The 17,772-nt window shown below is 46.3% G+C and overlaps 1 protein-coding gene across 17 annotated transcripts in view; it reads right to left on the bottom strand.

Annotated features, from left to right (window-relative positions):
• The window catches only part of PLEKHA7 (pleckstrin homology domain containing A7), a 242,947-nt gene that overhangs the window by 125,562 nt on the left and 99,613 nt on the right, over positions 1 to 17,772 (bottom strand). For 2 of the 17 annotated variants that reach the window (XM_067038149.1, XM_067038155.1), the window contains exon 1: positions 10,736 to 11,069. The exons of 14 other annotated variants lie outside the window; for them this stretch is intronic. In XM_067038149.1, coding sequence (XP_066894250.1) covers positions 10,736 to 10,818 — 83 coding nt within the window. In that variant the 5' untranslated portion in view covers positions 10,819 to 11,069. Of the gene's footprint in view, positions 1 to 10,735; positions 11,070 to 11,468; positions 11,517 to 17,772 lie in introns of those variants that run through there. One more of the 17 variants, XM_067038153.1, reaches the window with a different exon arrangement.

The raw sequence follows: 17,772 nt of genomic DNA, 5'->3' as shown, positions 1-17,772 counted from the left end.
GCGGTGAGGAGGCAGCCTCCTGTGCACAATGGTCAGAAGCAGGGACCTCATCAGCTGGCCCACAGCCGCCTGACATGCCATAACATTTTTGCTTTAAATATAAGGTAAACAGAACAGTCCGATAATCCCCACCAATATGCACTTTTAAATGTATTGATTCTTTGGTCTAGGAATTTCCAGTTCTAGGAATCTAAGAAGATAGTTAAAAAAAACAAACAAACCATAGTCAAATAATTTTACATATTTTAGGGGAAAATACGTATTTATGTATTTCAGTAGTTGCAATCTAAATGCCCAACCTCTGAATGGGGAATGATTAAGAAAATTATGGTACATGTACCCAACAGACTATTATGCAACAAATTAAGATGTTTCTAAGGAATATGTAATAATCTGGAAAATGCACATGATATAATGTTAACTGAATAAAGCATATTCAACTTTGTATCTTGCGAAAAAAGTACATGTTCATTTCAAAAAGAATGGAGGGAAATACACTAAAATGTTAGCAGTAATCATCTCTGGGTATGGAAGTAAATGTTTTTATTTTTAAAAAATACTTTCCAAATATTCTAAAATAACCACTACCTTAATAACCAGAAGATGTAGACATACAAAAAAAAAAAAAAAGGAACAGTCTATTCTTTGAAATACCTCAGCGCCATAAATCTACTTTATCTGCACGGCCATTATTCCCAGAAAGCAAAACAGTGACACTCAATCCTGTACTTGGCAAGCTGAACACAGTCTCGCTTCCAAAATGGCCCAGTAGACCCACTGCAGCCACCTGAAAACCACCTGTCACCATTTCTCGCTGGGAAGCACAGGGTCTTCCCCATCAAAGTCATGGGTCTCTCATTCTGTGGCCAGACCTCCCTTCACATCCAATTACAATGTGCCTAAGTGTGCCTGAAAGGCAAGGGAGAAAGGTGGAATTTCTGCAAAGAACTGGAGTCTGTTGGATTAACCCTGAGAAGTCTCAAACTGCCAGCTTTAGAGATGGTCCCTATTTACTGAATGTCTGCTATATGCCAGGAACTGGGCAGGATGCTTTCACATACTTTGCAAAGTAGGAATCATTAGCTCTATTTTACTCATGAAGAGACTGAGGCTCCAGAACTCACATCAACTTGCCTTAAATCACTACATGCTGCTCTCCCAACTTCCAAGTCAGGAAAGTTTCCCCCTCAGTCACCTCTAGCATTGGCATATTTGCAGGGAACACAATGCAGACGACACTTCTTCCTTCGAGACTTACATTCCCACTCTCGGTACCCTGAGACAGGCCACTCCCTGTCTCTTGTCTACTTTCTATCTCTACCACCACCCACAGATGCAAACACTCTAGCCCCATGTGGACACATCAGTGATCCACTGTGGCCAAATTCCCCCACCTGCCTCATGACCCTTAAGGATGACTAGTACTGCAAGACAGGGCTCACTAACAAACACGGACCTTTCTGGAGGTGTCTGAAACTCCGGTGAGAGGAGAGGAGTTCACAGCGAAAACGCATTCCTTCAGCATCTCCTTTAGGCTCACAACATCTCTGAAGCAGGCAGGCCTCTTAAACCCTTTTACAGATGGAAATACTGAGGTTGAAGAGTAGACTGACCTAAATCTAGTAAGAAGCACAGCTAGCACTAGAACTCAGCTCCTCTGATTGCTGACCCAGTGATCTTCCTACCACAGAGGAGAATACTAAGAACGAGGGCTAGAAGGCCTGAAGGCCTGGATTCAAATCTCAGCCCCACTCCTTACAAGTTATGTGGTCTTGGGCCCATTATTTCACCTCAATTTTCCTAAGTCGCAACATGAAGAAAATAATAGTCCCTACTCTCACAGTTGTTGCATGGATTAAATGGGAAAATATATGTGAAAGACCTAGCAGGTGTCCAAGACGGTGTTAGGCCTATCATCACACAACCCTGAAGGCATAGCACCAGGACTTTTCTATCTTAGTTCCCACTGTGCAAGGCTTTAGTCTGAAAACAGGGCCATTAGGACCTGCACCAACTTAAACCAGCTTTCTGCCTTGGAAGGTCTGGCCAGTCGCCTCCACCTAGTTTTCAGATCTTATTGAGATGACCTTGAATATGCTCTTCTTTCTCCATAAAAGCTCTTCCTGGCCTCCTGCATCCCCTAACTCCAACTCTCCTTCAGTGGCACCTCTGAGGTCAGCTCATCCAAGATGTTTTTCCCCAGGATGAATTCCCTTATCTCCCACAGATTCCTGAACTTACGTCCTTAACAGGATACTTATCACTGTTATCAAAATTGGCTCTGTACTTGCCTGTCTCCCCCACTGGACTGAGAACCACTGAAGGCAGGCAAGGACTGTGCTATGTTCATTGTTTGATCCTCAGTACCCATCTGGTATCGGTTTGTATTATATTTGTGGTGTAACAAATTACCACAAATTTAGCAGCTTAAAACAACACACATTTACCTTCTTACAGTTGTGAAGGTCAGAAGTCCAAAATCAGTTTCACTGTGCAAAAATCAAAGTGTCAACAGGGCTGCATTCCTTCTGGAGAACCCATTCCTTGCCTTTTTCAGCTTCTACATTCCTTCCTCATAGGGCTGCATCACTCCAACCTCTACTATAGTCATCACATTTCCTTCTTTTCACTCTGACCCTCCTATAAGGATTCCTCTGATTACACTGGGCTCACCCAGATAATCCAGCATAATCTCCCCACTCCTCACTTAATTACACCTGCAAAATCCCTTTTACCACATAAGGTAACACTGACAGGTTCCAGGGATCAGAACATGGACACTTTTTGTGGAGGGAGCCATCTTTCAGCCTACCTCACTATCACAGCTCTTAGTGCATAACAGATGGGCAGTGACTGACTGCCTCCTGCAAGAAACCATGCTCCATGTGGTCCAAACCACTGAGACGTAGAAGCTTCTCGACAGGTTTTGGAGGGACCCAAAGCCTAGAGCCCCTGTTCTAGCCAAAATCTCCCAAAGGAGGCCTTCTCTTCATAACCTGCAACTCTGAGTTTCTTCAGCTAACGTGGAAGCAGCCCACACACCTCCACCCTAGGTAAAAACCTACTGGTTGATCCTCTAAACTCTGAAAATATGGACAAATGAATCAGTCTCAAAAATCATTTGGTAATTGCCCTTTAGATAGACCGACAGGCACAGTCTATGTCTTCCTGGAGCTCAAAATCCACAAGGCATCATCACAATGTGTACCGAAGCCAAAAGGCAGCAGCATAAGGATTTTACCACTTACCAGCATGAGTCAGATTTGACAAATACATATATTATAGATACAGCACATTCTTTGAAATTTTATCAAAATCAAGCTTTAAATTAGCAGGCTACAGCAGCAACCTAGCAACCCAATCACATTCATTTCCACTTGAGCCTGGTACCTGAACAAGACAGTGTCAGAACCCTGGACAAGGGCAGGCTGGGTGCAGGGCAAACCCACCTTGTGGAATGTGGCAGGTGTCAAGGAGGGGAAAGGGAAGGAGCCCAAGCTGGGATCTGAACTCTCACTCTCCAATCTACCCTGTGTGACCATGGGCTTGTTAATCAACCTCTTGGAGCTTTCTCAATATACGATATACACAAAGTGAACCCATTCATACTGACCGACAGGTAAAATACCTAGTAGGTAATATGCTTCCACTAGGGTCTAGGCCCCTTCTTCCTGCTCCTAAAAGAATCAAGTTGGGGCTTCCCTGGTGGCACAGTGGTTGAGAGTCTGCCTGCCGATGCAGGGGACGTGGGTTCGTGCCCTGGTCTGGGAAGATCCCACATGCCACGGAGCGGCGGGGCCCATGAGCCATGGCCGCTAAGCCTGCGTGTCCGGGGCCTGTGCTCCGCAACGGGAGAGGCCACAGCAGCGATAGGCCCGCGTACCGCAAAAACAAAAAACAAAACCAAAAAACAGCAACAACAACAACAAAAAGAATCAAGTTGATAGGGCAAGTAAATCCTCTCAGAGAGTACAACTTGGTGTATCCACGCTGTTTCCCTAATGTTATCCACACATTGCCCGCACACCGCCTCCATGATTCTGCCACCTCGCTGCCCAACCTGTACGTCCACTTTTTCCTTTAAACAGAGCAGCACAGACTTTAGACATATCCTAAGCAACAGTAGCTGCCAAATGATGAGTTCAATATTCCAGTCATATTTCACATGAAAAAATCATATACTCAGGTATAAAACTATTACAATTTAAAATACTCATCCCTGGGCTTCCCTGGTGGCGCAGTGGTTGAGAATCCGCCTGCCGATGCAGGAGACACGGGTTCGTGCCCTGGTCTGGGAAGATCCCACATGCCGCGGAGCAACTAAGCCCGTGAGCCATGGCCGCTGACCCTGCGCGTCCGCAGCCTGTGCTCCGCATTGGGAGAGGCCACAACAGTGAGAGGCCCGCATACCGCAAAAATAAATAAATAAATAAATAAAAATAAAATACTCATCCCTGTATTATCCCATATCCTGTTACATTTTGGGAAACTCTGGTGAAAAAGCCTGCGTTCTGGTCCTGACTGCACTATTAGGTATGCCCACGTCAGGTCCTTTCTCTGAGACTCGGTTTCAGCCAAGTAAGAAAAGAAAGAGAATGATCTAGACAACCTTTCCATTTCCTCCAGTTCTGAGGTTATGAGATTTATTATCAAGTGGTCCAGATAAGCAAAAGAATCCAAGCAGGGAATTTTCGGAAAAGGTAATCGATACCACTCAAAATAATTAGAATCATTTATCATAAAAGATGACAGAAGAAAAAGATGAGAGAGAAAGACAAAGAGATAAACGCCATTCCTTCCCTCATCTTGAAAGACTCTGACTTTGTGCTTCTCTTTTAAGGGATTTTCTAAAGAGAGGGCCCTTGGTCTTAAAATGGGACAACCTGGATTTGAATGTCTGCTTGGATGGTTGTTAGTTTTATCACCTTAGGCAGGCCATTTAACCTCATAGTTTTTCTACAACTGTAAAATGGGTAACACCTCCTTCACAAGGTTGTCTGGGGATTAAATGTGAATAACTTGTCTAAAGCACCTGGAACAGAGCTGGATACAGTCGCTGTTTGCTATTACTATTACACTTGGACTAATTTGTGGAGTACACATCTGCCTCTCCCACTTAATGATAAACTCTCTAAAGGCAGGAATGCCTTGCTCATCTTTCTCTCCCCCACCGTGCCTAGCACAGTGTTTCACATAAAATAAAGAACGTGGCCTGAATTTGTAGGGAATCAAAGCTTACAGAAAGAGTGCCTGATCCAAGACAGGAAACTGGAGATGCCCAGAGTTGTATAAATAACAAGCAATTCTTCCCTGACAAAGACAAACGTTCCCTTCTTCCTAAAACAAAAGTTTTTAGAATGCACCAAGATGTACGCAATGCTTGGGCCATGATTCCATGCTTCGATCTTCCTTTATAATATTCTACATTTTCCATCATATGTCCATAATAGGAAAAATTATTAAAATCGTTACAAGGATAAATGAGACTGCTTGCCTCTGACTCAGAAACTCAGAGACCTGGGGTCCAGTCTCCAGAGTTACATGTCTGGCTACCTGACGTCAGAAAAGTTTCTCCATTTTCCAGTAAAATGACAGGAACAATACCCCTCTGATGACATCACCAGGCTGCTGTGGGAACTAAGGCACCCAGGTCCATGCTGTGAAAAATCTCTGCTAACGAGAACTCTGGAATCTTCTGAGTATGCCCGGAGTCCCACCAGTTGCTTTTCACTTCTTATTCCTAACCAGACCTTTATTCCTTTATTTGTGTTATACGCCCATAAATGTTATTCCTGTCATAAAAAGAAAGAATAACCCACAAAGCTGCAGCCTTTTTCTTATCATATAAACATGCTACAAAAGTAATGAGCATAAGTTTGAGGCTGTGATCGTAACTCTCTGTTAATGACCACCCGTGTTTGAAACACCACCAGCCATGAGTCCTTATTTTCACAGGGTGTTTGTTACTTTCTTCCCTTTTTTTTTTCCCTAACAGATTTTAAACTTCAGACCTGAGTGCTCACTGGCAGCTGGTTTGGAGCAGAGGGAAGGACTCAAAATAGCTAACCAGAACCATTAGAAAGAGAGATGGGACCTTGAAAACTCCAAGCCTAATGGTTGGCTCTAAACCAAACATTTCCTCTGCCTAAAGTCAAATCAAGCTAGCAACCTCTTTCTTTCTTTCTTTCTTTTTATATCCACAAACATTTAGTTTATTTACATGAATTACACTCAAGTCAGAAGGTAATGATCCTCAGTACCTAAGTGTTGCCCAGCATTAAGGCAAGCTGATGTACAATCCTTTTTATATATCTTGCATTACTATCTTAATATCAACTACCTTTGATCCACCAGCAACCTTGTTCTTAAAAGGTACCACTAAGTGAGTGAGCCCAAGAGGGTTACAGTCCCACACAAATGACACTTAAAAGTAACAGCCAAGAAGGCGCTGTGTCTATAAGCCCCACAGAGCCTGTGGATGAAAGGCAGAGGGTACAAGAGAGGGGCACCGAAAAACCGAAATGACCAATAAGGACCTCTTTTACTCATTTTACAAACATATCCAGAGTTAGCTGGAGATGTTAGAATAGGTGGATGGAAGAAAGGCAGTATGCAAATGTACTTGCAGAAACTTCAGTTTACTCTTACTCTGGGAGGCAGAGATCTTCAGACGCATGATTTCCACAAGGAGTCAACCACCCAACAGTAACAATTCCTAATAGTCAACTTCCTCAACAATAAAATGCGGGCAGGGCTTCCCTGGTGGCGCAGTGGATGAGAGTCCGCCTGCCGATGCAGGGGACATGGGTTCTTGCCCCAGTCTGGGAAGATCCCACATGCCACGGAGCAGCTGGGCCCGTGAGCCATGGCCACTGGGCCTGCTTGTCTGGAGCCTGTGCTCTGCAACGGGAGAGGCCACAACAGTGAGAGGCCTGCTTAACACACACACAAATAAATAAATAAATAAATAAAATAAAATGTGGGCAATAATTAACTGCACCATAAATTGTTGTGAGCATTAAATGAGATAATATATGAAAGCACTTAGAACAGTGTCTGGTACATAGTAAGCTGCATTATATTACTGCATTACAGTTTTGCATACACTATTCCACTTAATCATAAGAAGCAGACTTTATTACTCTCACAGAACACCGGTTCAAAGGGACAAAAGGACTCGTCCAGAGTTACAGAGATAAAAAGTGCCAGGTGTCTGGTTGTCCTTGGGACTAACAATCCACAATCATGGCTGGACCAGAGATGGCTGTGTTAGCAAGAGTTTGAGGCTGCTACCTTTCCAGCTCAATTATGCTCTGTGCCTACAGTCAGGGATTCACAGTTCTCCAAGGCCTCTTTGAATAATTTGAGACTGGAAAACAGACTGAATGTGAAGGTCAGAAGAAACTCTTCCAGGACAGTTCTCATACCTGACCCTAGGAGCCCAGGTATGGCCTCTGGGGTGGGCACAAAATGACATTTCTGACATTCTCATCTTCTGTAAACTAAAACAACCCTCTCAGCTGCTGCTCCAAGGCTCCCCTAGTTACCTTTAATTAAAGAAAAAAAAAACTACCAATTAACAAGCACTGTGTTCAATCCTTTACAAACGTTTTGTATAATCCTCACAATTATCCTACTGGGGGGAGGGGGTGAAGAGAGGTACCCTTATCCCTGTTTAACAGGCAAAGAAACAGACTCACAGAGGCCCACAAACACAAAGCTAGTAAACAGCAGAGACTGAGTTTGAACCCAAGTGGGCAGAGAAAGTGCCACAAACCATATGCCTCAACTAACTCCTCATCATTCTCTCTCCCCTCACCTGGAGACGCAGGGGGCATAGGCCTGGAATAACTAGCCTCTTTTCTCTTCACCAGAGACAGTACAAACCCTAGGGAGGAATTTTGTATTTTACAAACCAAGACTGCAGAGACTGCCAGGGTCTTTATTGTTTCTCCTCTTGATCTTCTGTGATTCAGAACAAGCCTTCAGAAGCACATCTCTCCTAAACTGCGTACTTTCTCCAGCTGCCAGTCCCGGGAAGAGGCTCCCTGCCAGAGCTGGGGCTGAGGAACACAGTAACAGCCACCATTAAAACCAGCACCTCTGTTAAGAGGGAAGGGAGAAATCTAGGAGCTGGTGTACAGAGAGAAAGACTGACCCTTTTCCCAGGTGGCAGTGGCAGCCAGGTCCCAGAACAGAGGCCTCAGCTGATGCTGGGCTCTCCACAGCCCGCCGTGCCCAGCATGGACATAGGAACAGGACACATGGGGGATCTCCAAACCAGCCTTGCTCAGCCCTCTGACACTACCACTCACAGTGACTCTGATCTCCTCCTGTTCACCCCGCAATTCCCACAGCCTTTATAACAGCTGCCTCACTTTCCCCACAACGTCACAATCCCTGATGACCTCCTATTAGCTTCACAGTGCCCCCAGAGACCCATCTACTCTCTACAGAATCACCTTGAGTAGCTTCCCAGGCAGTGGCCCGGCCATTATCAATGAGTATTCAGCTATGACCAGTAGGCTTCAAGTGAGCAAACATTAGATGGCAGACTCCCCATAATCTAAAAAAAAAAAATTGTTCTTAATCAGGACCAAATCCTCAACTCTCAGAGTGCCAGCAGATCACCAGCAGCTCAGGGCACTGCTGGAGAAGGTGGCACTCCAAATGCATGTGAGTTGGGGGAGGGGTGCCACTGAGTGCACATACCACAAACCCAGTGGGAAGACAGGTGGCACAGACTCCCCAGTAAGCCAGGGTGTCAGGATCAGAGGCCTCTCTGAAGCCAAGCCCTCCTTCACTCATTTCCTCCCCAGAAGGCTGGGGTGAGATGGGGACTAGGTGTCCCTGGGCAGCCATCAGAACAGTCCAGCCCTGGAGACCAGAGCCAGGAGGAACCCAGTAAGCCAAGCCACTGAGGTAGGGGACAGACAACTGAAGGGAGGGATGTGGGGTACTACAACAGCCTGTCAGCGAACAGGCTCTGATACAATTCACAGCCCACAGTTAGAGCTAAAATCCCCTCCTCCCTGCACTCCTCACCCCTATAAGCCCATCCTCCTCCCCACATTCCTCTCCCCCCGCATAAACCCAGCCCGCTCTTGCACCCTCAAGAGTGTCAACTTCCAAGGCAAGCTCATCTTCTCATCACAGATCTGCCAACCCTTCAGTTTACAAGGCTGAGTCCTCTATCCTAAACTGACAAAGAAAAAGCAGCGTCCCAGGTCTCTAAGGCACAATGCTGCCAGGAGGGCTGAGTTTGACAATTCTCCTCAGGCCCCAGCTGGGGCAAAATCTCAGCCCTCCAGCAAGCCCAATCCGCCAAGCCACAAGCCTCGCCTCATCCACAGCCGTCCATTGAAACCTGGGCCCTCCCATTCTTATTCAATAGCACACACACAGCACACCTGGTGAGACTACCAGTTTTAGAATCCACCTTCTCCCAGCCAGCCGGGAGGGAAACTGAAACCAGAGCAAGAACTCCGCCCTCAGCTCTTCCCCAACCTTGACCTCCTCCTTCCTCTTGGAGCAGAGGGAACTGGGAGAGGCAGGTCAGGTGACCACCTGACAGACACTTTTGCCTCGGCCCACAGTCCCACAGAGCAGGGGCCTGAAAATATACCCCAGGGCACTTGTTGAGCGGGGCGGAGGTTTTCAGGCACTGAGGCTGGGACAGGGCAGCTCTTTTCAGAAGGCTTCAGACTACCGGCTGAGGGCTCAGGTCTCACACACCTGAGCCTGGAAGCTGCTCTGAGGCAGGGGCCGGGAATGAGGTTGATTTCAGAAGGCAAAGGAGGAAAGATGTGGGCCGGTTCCAAAGTAGATAAAAAACAAGAGCTGCTCCCTCTGTGCCCTCCGGGGGGAGATGGGGCTGTCCCACAGATGGGGAAAGGAGGTCCCTTTCGCCGAGTGCCGGTCACTGGGGGAATGCCAGCATCCTTCTCAGGAAATAGGCTGCAGTACCCTGGGCTTAAACCTTGATGGCCAACGCCAAAAAAGGGAAAGAAAAACCTGCAACCCACCAATCTCATTTCCAGATTCCCTCCCTGCAGCCTAGACACATTAATAATTAACTTGCCTACCCGGGAGCTCGCCGGCGTTGCTATAAAAGATGAGTAATGGCACTGGAGTCCCGGCCCGATGCCCGCGGGCTTCTGGGCTCCGGGCTGGGACGGGCGCTGGAACAAAGCCTCCACATTCCTCCGGGAAGGTGTGTCTGAAACTAGACCTGTCAAAGGCGAGAAGCTGACCCCTTACCTCCCCCATAGCCGGCTCCCTGCGAGAAGGGGTGGGGGGAGGGGCCGGCGCCCCGGCGCGCGGGGCGGAACGGGTGGACAGGTCTCCTTTGCCCACTTCCCCTCCCCCGCACCCCGACCGACCGGTGCCCCCAACCACAGCCGATTTCGGGAAGCCGCGCTGTCTGCTGAGAGATAATCCTGTTACCATGAATGCAGCCTGTACTTGGAGACCAATTCTCAAAACAACAAGGCAGCTCCCCCGGCGCCCTTCCCGATGAGTAACCCAAAGCCGGTCGCCGGCTCAATGAATTCTCTCGCTGAAACTCCAGCGGCGAGCTGCGGCGGCTCCCACGCGGATGGCCGGCCGGGGACGAACCGGCTCCCATCACGCCAGCGCCCAGACACAAAAGCACCCCTAAATGCAGCCCAGGCACCCTGAGCCCTACCCGCCCAACAGCCCTCAGCCCCCCGAAAGTTATGGCGCGCGGACACACCTGCAGGTCCCCCGCGGCGGCCCCCTCCAGCCCCCCAGGGCGGCGGGGCACACGTCCCCGGACGGGCAGCGCCGCGGCTCCATGAGCCCGCTCCGGGAGCCGGGGCCGGCTACCGGTCAGCAGCGCGGAGCGGCGGAGCGCGCTGGGGCCTCAGCGCACCCGCGGCGCATCTCGCTCCCTCCTCGTCCTCGCCCGGCCTTCCCTAAGAGCCCACACCCACTTGACATCAGCGCGCATCAAAGCACTTGGCGCAGAGGCAGACGGCAGACCCCGGCGGTCCAGAGTGCGACCCGGGTGCCGCCGCTCAGCCAGGATAGCACGTCCGAGCGCGGCACGTTCCTCTCCTCGCAGAGGATTCTGCAAGCAGGAGTGGGCAGGGAGACGGAGGAGGGGGAGGAAAACCGGCGGAGGGGGCAGGACCTGCCGCCTAACAGCAGCGCTGCTCTGGCGCCCAGCCAGCCACCAGCAGACCCTACAGCCGTTGCCGCAAACGCCCATCGACTGTGAAGGCCACGTCGCAGGTAACCTGGGTTGCTGTCCTCTCCCCACCAAGGTGAGTCCTGACCTTGAATCCTCTTCCTCAGAATGACTCAAGAAGGCTCCTCTCCAACCACCTCTACGAAATTGCCGGGGGCTGATTCTGCCAAGCCAGTAATAAATTCTTGATTGGACGTGGGTGCTGACCCCACCACCCAGGAGGCCACAATGGGGCACCCAGGGAAGCAGACCATACCCTATGGCTTGTGGCTATACCAGCAGCCTCAACTGGGTCTCCTTTCTCTCTCTTCTCTCAATGCCTTTGGCAATAAGGGACAGCTCTCCTGGTTCTGCAGGCAATCAAAAACAGCACCATGCAGCAGCTCACACACACTTCTAATTCACTCATTAGCATCCATCCAAATAGTCAAACAAACATTCGAGCATTTATTAAGGCTTAGTATATGCCAGGACCAACAGAAGATAAAACAGCATTCCTACACTCATAGAGCCCTACACTCATAGAGAAGATAGTCTAGTCACCGAGAAAGATATTAAAAATAAAGCAAGGTAATTACAATTGTGACAAGGATATTAAAGGTAAGAGGTGCTACGAGAATGCACACAGGGACCCTAAACTATCTTGGCAGTCAAGAAAGGCTTCCCTAATGAAGTGACAGTTGAGTTGATGAGGAATGAGGAGAAGTTATCCAGGGGAAGGCAAAGTTCAGGCAAAGACCCTGGTTATTAAAGTGTATGTCTGCTCCCATTCACAGGTGGAGATAATCAAGCAGATAGTGAAATGCCATGCCCGAGACACCTAGGTCTTTGTCCAGGAGGGGCGTGAGGCAGCTCACAGGGCCTGGAAGAGAGCCTGGCCGTCTGTCCAAAGAGGCCCTATGTCCGCTTTCTCATCTCCCCCTGAACCAGGCCGGCCCACCTCATCATTGAGCTCTGAACAGGTAGTCGGGAGCCTTTACTCTGGCTCCAACTCCATCATCAATTTGCTGTGTGGCTCTAAAGAAATCCCTTCCAACTCTCTAGTTTCAGTTTCTCTATCTGAAATGAGGGTTTGGATTAGAACAGTGTTTCTACACTTTTTTTTTTAAAACTATACTCCCTTTTGGATAAACATAGAACTGTCGTTCCTGTTCTGTAGTATCTATGATGACAAGACATCAAATCATTTTCCAAATAAAAAATTATAATATTGAATGTGCTTTTAAAGCTATATATTCCCTTTAAGTATTCACCATTAAAAGATCTTTGCTGAAGATAACTTGGAAGCAGGATTAAAGAAATGGTCTCCAAGCTCCCCCTTTTCCTGTTATCTGTCCCCATTCCTCCAACATGAACCTAGCCACAAGCACTTATCACATCTCCAGCCTCGTTTCTTTTATTCTTTCCAGGATAAATTGGCCAGGCAATGAACAGAAGCCGTGGGTCATCCAAAAGGCATGCTGTGGAAGGCTCTTTTGAATGATAATTTCCAGCGATGCTGGGAAATAGACACTTTGAAGGAAGCACATAATGTTCCTGGGGACAAATTAGCTATATGATTTAAAAGCCTTAAAAAGGTACTATCCTTTGAACCATCAATTCTCCATCTAAGAATTTATCCTCAAGACACAATTATGGATGAACATAAAAATTTATACACAAGAATTTTTATAACAGCAAATGATTGGTTAATAAACTGTGGTACATCTTTGCAACTGAATATATGCAACTTTAAACCTAATATACAGAATATTTACTGCTGAATAAAACAAAATGAAGGTTACAAGACAAATGATCCCAATTGTGTGTGCATGTGTCTGTGTATAGGTTTGAGAGGGGTGGTAAGCACCTATAGTGGAATGGTACTGTGTTCATTTTTCTTAGGATGACTCAGAACCTACCCCTTGGACCAAAACGTTATGTCACTATGGCTTGTCATCCTCACAAGTAAATCTATTAACCCATATGAAAGTTATAGAAGTTTAATATTAAAACAGAACAGGATAAACCTTACAGACAGGCAAGAACACAGTTAAATTCTCTACCACCATCCACTTACCATTAGGGATTTGATAGTAATCTTAAAGGTAGAATGGCTTTTCCCCCAGACTTTTCATTTCATATAGATTTTTTTAAGTTTTTCTTTCCTTGAGTCTAGTTCAATAGTTTCCAAACTTCAGAGTGCATAAAACTTACTATCCATGGTGGTTGTAGGGTAATCTTGACTTTGGGATTCTTTTCCCTTACTTTCTGAGTTTAGAACCTCATCACTGTATGACAGTTCAGAAAAAAAGACTACCAGAAGGATATTTAGCAAAATGTTAACAACATTGGAATTAGAGTTGATTTTTATTTCCTTCCTTGGGATTTTGTGTTTTCCAAGTGGTCTGATAATAAATACATATTACCTTCATAATCAGAAAATAAAATGCTGCTTAAGTGGGTTAAAACCCCTCCAAAAGATAAAAGAAACTATGCCTTGACTTTAAAAGGGGTGACTCCAACCATGCCTTTCACATGCCCCAGTTGGTGCCCCAATACCCAAGGACAGACAGTACATTGTCACTAGGATACCATGCAGGAAAAACTGGCATGAAAATTATTTTTACATTTACCTCCTGGGGTGTGCTTATAATAATGCTTAGAAGCTTAGACTAAAGGGTCCAAAATGAAGGAGCCATGACCATCCGCTAATGGATCTCCTACCCATGAAACTCTCTACCAAATAGTCTAGGTTCTTAATAAGCTGAGAACATATAAGGCATATACACCCTTGGTCCTGAGGACCAAAAACTATTCAGCTTGCTTTTCCCAGACCTGATGGTGCCACCAAGCACACTGGCAAGGACCAGCAGAAAAAGGACAGGCCATAAATCAGACTGAGCTCAGCCAATAACCGATGAGTGATCTGTGCCTCAGTTTCCTCTCTGTTAAATAGCCTAATAAAGATGCTACTTTTCTTTTAAGGGGTGGTTATAAAAGCATTAGGATAAAGTGAACAGTAGTATCTCAGTGTAGCATGTTATTATTTAATGAAAGTATATGCTAGGACTTTTGGGAGGAGAAGGAGCGGGCTAGTTGTGAGTTCTTTGGCACAAGGGCAGTAAACTGCAATTTGCCTCATATGTCAAGTTTTCTGAGAACCTAGAGTGCTCACAAACCAGATGAGGGACGTGAGGTGGGAAACATAACTGTGCTGACTTTCTCTTGTGGCATAACTCATGATCTCCTGAGTGGGTTAGATGAAAAATACAAGCCGGAGGCCCAGGTTTCTCAATACACAATAGCCAAAAACCATCAAGGCAGCATCTAAAGATGAGGAATGCTCGTATTATTTAGCCACTTTAATTCAATCATCATTAAATCCCCCACCAGGCTCAGCAACTGCATTCTCTGCTCAAAATGAAGCACATGACTTCCAAGCCAGACAGAGATGCCATTAGGTTACATTTTAAATCCATCGAGAGTCTAATAAAGTTAATTTTACTGTTATGGCATCTATTAAAACATAGGGCCTTTGTTTAGAGAGTAAACAGAGGGGAGGGAAGCACAAACTTGAAGATCTGGGAATTTTGATTATTCCAGAATTGTTTCTGGAAAGGAGGTAACAAGAACAAACTTGATTTTAAAAAATAATTTTATTGGGACCAAGTGTATAAGAAGGGCTGCTCTTGTACAACTATCCAGCCCCCTTGAGAACAGACCAGTCTCCCCCTCCCCCTCCCCCACCACACACAGCCAGGCAACAGCTCAGGGACAAAAATGAGGCACCCTGCTTCACCCAAGCAGGAAACACTGAACACATTGACCACGGTAGCCAACTTGGGTCTGGAACTTGGAGCCTAAGAGTCATTAAGAATGGGAAAAAAACCTACTTGCTCCATGGTCAGAGACTAAAAGCCATGCAAATGAGTTTTGATAAAATGAATAATTAATAAGCAAATATATAGTTTTACACGTCTTTTAAAAATCAAGGACAAAACCAAATCACAGAACATCTAATTAGCTAGAATACATGTCTATGACCAGTGATCTTCATACATCCATTTTAATCAAAATAACCTTGGTTGATTGTAAAAAAGCAGATGCCAGGGGTCCACCCCTAGAGAATCTCATGCAACAAGTCTAGGGTGAACCCAAGAATGTGCATTTTAGCAAACAACCCAGGTGATGTCACTGTTTGTGGTCTAGAGATCACACTTTGAGAAATGTGAAGCTACAAGGCCAGGAGGGCCTAACACACCTGGCTCCACTTACTTCTAGCAGGTGTCACCCTCCTGCACTTGAATCAATTCATAATGCAAGCTGAATGAATACAACTGATATATCTTGTGAGACCTCAACAAAATTGCTACAAAACTAGGGCGTGATGAAGAACGCCAGAAAAAAAGAAAATAGGAAGCACTTAGCACATAGGAAGTGCTCTAAAACTGTTACCTTTTAGAAGAATGAGGATAGTGAAATTTTGATACCTGTCTAGTCTCACCTTGTACTCATAAGCCAGGTAAAATAAACCCCCTAAATTCACTAGTGTTATCACCAAAAAACCGCACAGACTCAGCCAGACATGAGTTAAAAATCTGGGCTCACCCACTTGCCAGCTAGGTGGCCCTGGATAAGTTTTTTCTTCTCTGAGTCACTCTATCTGCTCAACTCTAAAATGGGTTTAAAAAAAAAAAATCTATCCCCTTAATGTTATGAGGAAGAAATAAAGAATTGTGAAAGTGTGTGGGACACAGTAGGTACTAAATAATTGGCAGCTATCATTACTTAGTCAATGGATAAACATTTATTAGGGCCTTTTATAAATCAGGCACTGTCAGCACAGGTGATACAGTAGTGACAAAAGAGATAGAGGGACAAAAATACAGATAACAAATGAGTAAATAATTTCAGAGATTGATGTCTGCTTATGAAGAAAATAAAACAGTGATGTGACAGAGTGAAATGGTGGTTCACAATATGTATCAGGAAAGGCCAAGATGTGGCATTTAAACTAAGATCTTGTGGAGGAGAGACCAGCACGAGAGACCAGGTGGGAACAAACCAAGCGCATTCCTGGGAAGGAAGGACAGTAAAGCTAGAACTCAGTGACCAGTGGGATGGGCGGTAAAAGAGGAAACTAGGGAGTCAGAGAGCAAAGGTTATGGAGGCCATGTAATACCTAGTGAGAGTTTAGATTCTCTTCCAAATGGCAATAGGAATCATAGAAGAATTTAAAAGAAAAGATCGTGCCATGGAAGAGGCATGATCTGATTTGTCTTTTTTTTTTTTTTTTTTTTTTTTTTTTTTTTGTGGTACGCGGGCCTCTCACTGTTGTGGCCTCTCCGTTGCAGAGCACAGGCTCCGGACACGCAGGCTCAGCGGCCATGGCTCACGGGCCCAACCGCTCCACGGCATGTGGGATCTTCCCGGACCGGGGCACGAACCCGCGTCCCCTGCATCGGCAGGCGGATTCTCAACCACTGCGCCACCAGGGAAGCCCTGATTTGTCTTTTTAAAAGACTTTTGTAGGGCTTCCCTGGTGGCGCAGTGGTTGAGAATCCGCCTGCCGATGCAGGAGACACGGGTTCGTGCCCTGGTCCGGGAAGATCCCACATGCCGCGGAGCAACTAAGCCCGTGAGCCATGGCCGCTGGGCCTGTGCGTCCGGAGCCTGTGCTCCGCAACGGGAGAGGCCACAACAGTGAGAGGCCCGCATACCGCAAAAAAAAAAAAAAAAAAAATAAAAAAATAAAAGACTTTTGTAGCTGCTATTTGGAGAAGGGCTTGGGAGTTGGGGACAAGCCATTAGAACTGTCCTAAGAATGTTACATGTATGATCTCTTTTAATCCTCATGAAAACTTTAAAAATTTTTTTTTTTAATTTTTGGCTGCATTGGGTCTTCGTTGCTGTGCGCAGGCTTTCTCTAGTCAAGGCAAACGGGGGCTACTCTTCGTTGTGGTGTGCGGGCTTCTCATTGCAGTAGCTTCTCTTGTTGCGGAGCATCAGCTCTAGGCACGTGGGCTCAGTAGTGTGGCTTGTGGGCTCTAGAGCACAGGCTCAGTAGTTGTGGCGCGCGGGCTTAGTTGCTTTGCAGCATGTGGGATCTTCCTGGACCAGGGCTTGAACCCATGTCCCCTGCATTGGCAGGCAGATTCTTAACCACTGCGCCACCAGGAAAGTCCCAAGAAAACTTTTTATATGAGTGCTATTATCAGCCCGATTTTACAGATACCAAACCCAGGCATAGAAAGATTAGGTAACTTGCTCATCACAATAAGTGGAGGATCCAGTATGCAAACCCAGATGGTCTGACTGCAATGCCTCTCTACTGCCTTTAAAAAGAAGTAGGGAGAACTAGCAACACTAGGTAAAGAGACTCTACTGCAGGAGTACAGGCAAGAGAGGGTGGGGGCTGACCAAGACAGCAACAGAGAAAATGCTGAGGGGGATTCAGCTGTGCAAAATGTCTTGGTAGCAGAGCCAACAGGACTCACTGATGGGATTTATGACAGGGGTGCAGGAAACAGACAAGCAAAAAAGACTCCCAAGTTTTTGATCTGAGCAACAGAGTGGAT

This window comes from Kogia breviceps, chromosome 7, assembly GCF_026419965.1.
Source record: "Kogia breviceps isolate mKogBre1 chromosome 7, mKogBre1 haplotype 1, whole genome shotgun sequence".
NCBI lineage: Eukaryota > Metazoa > Chordata > Mammalia > Artiodactyla > Physeteridae > Kogia > Kogia breviceps.
The sequence above is the reverse complement of the archived record's forward strand: the minus strand, read 5'-3'. Positions and strand labels throughout refer to the sequence as shown.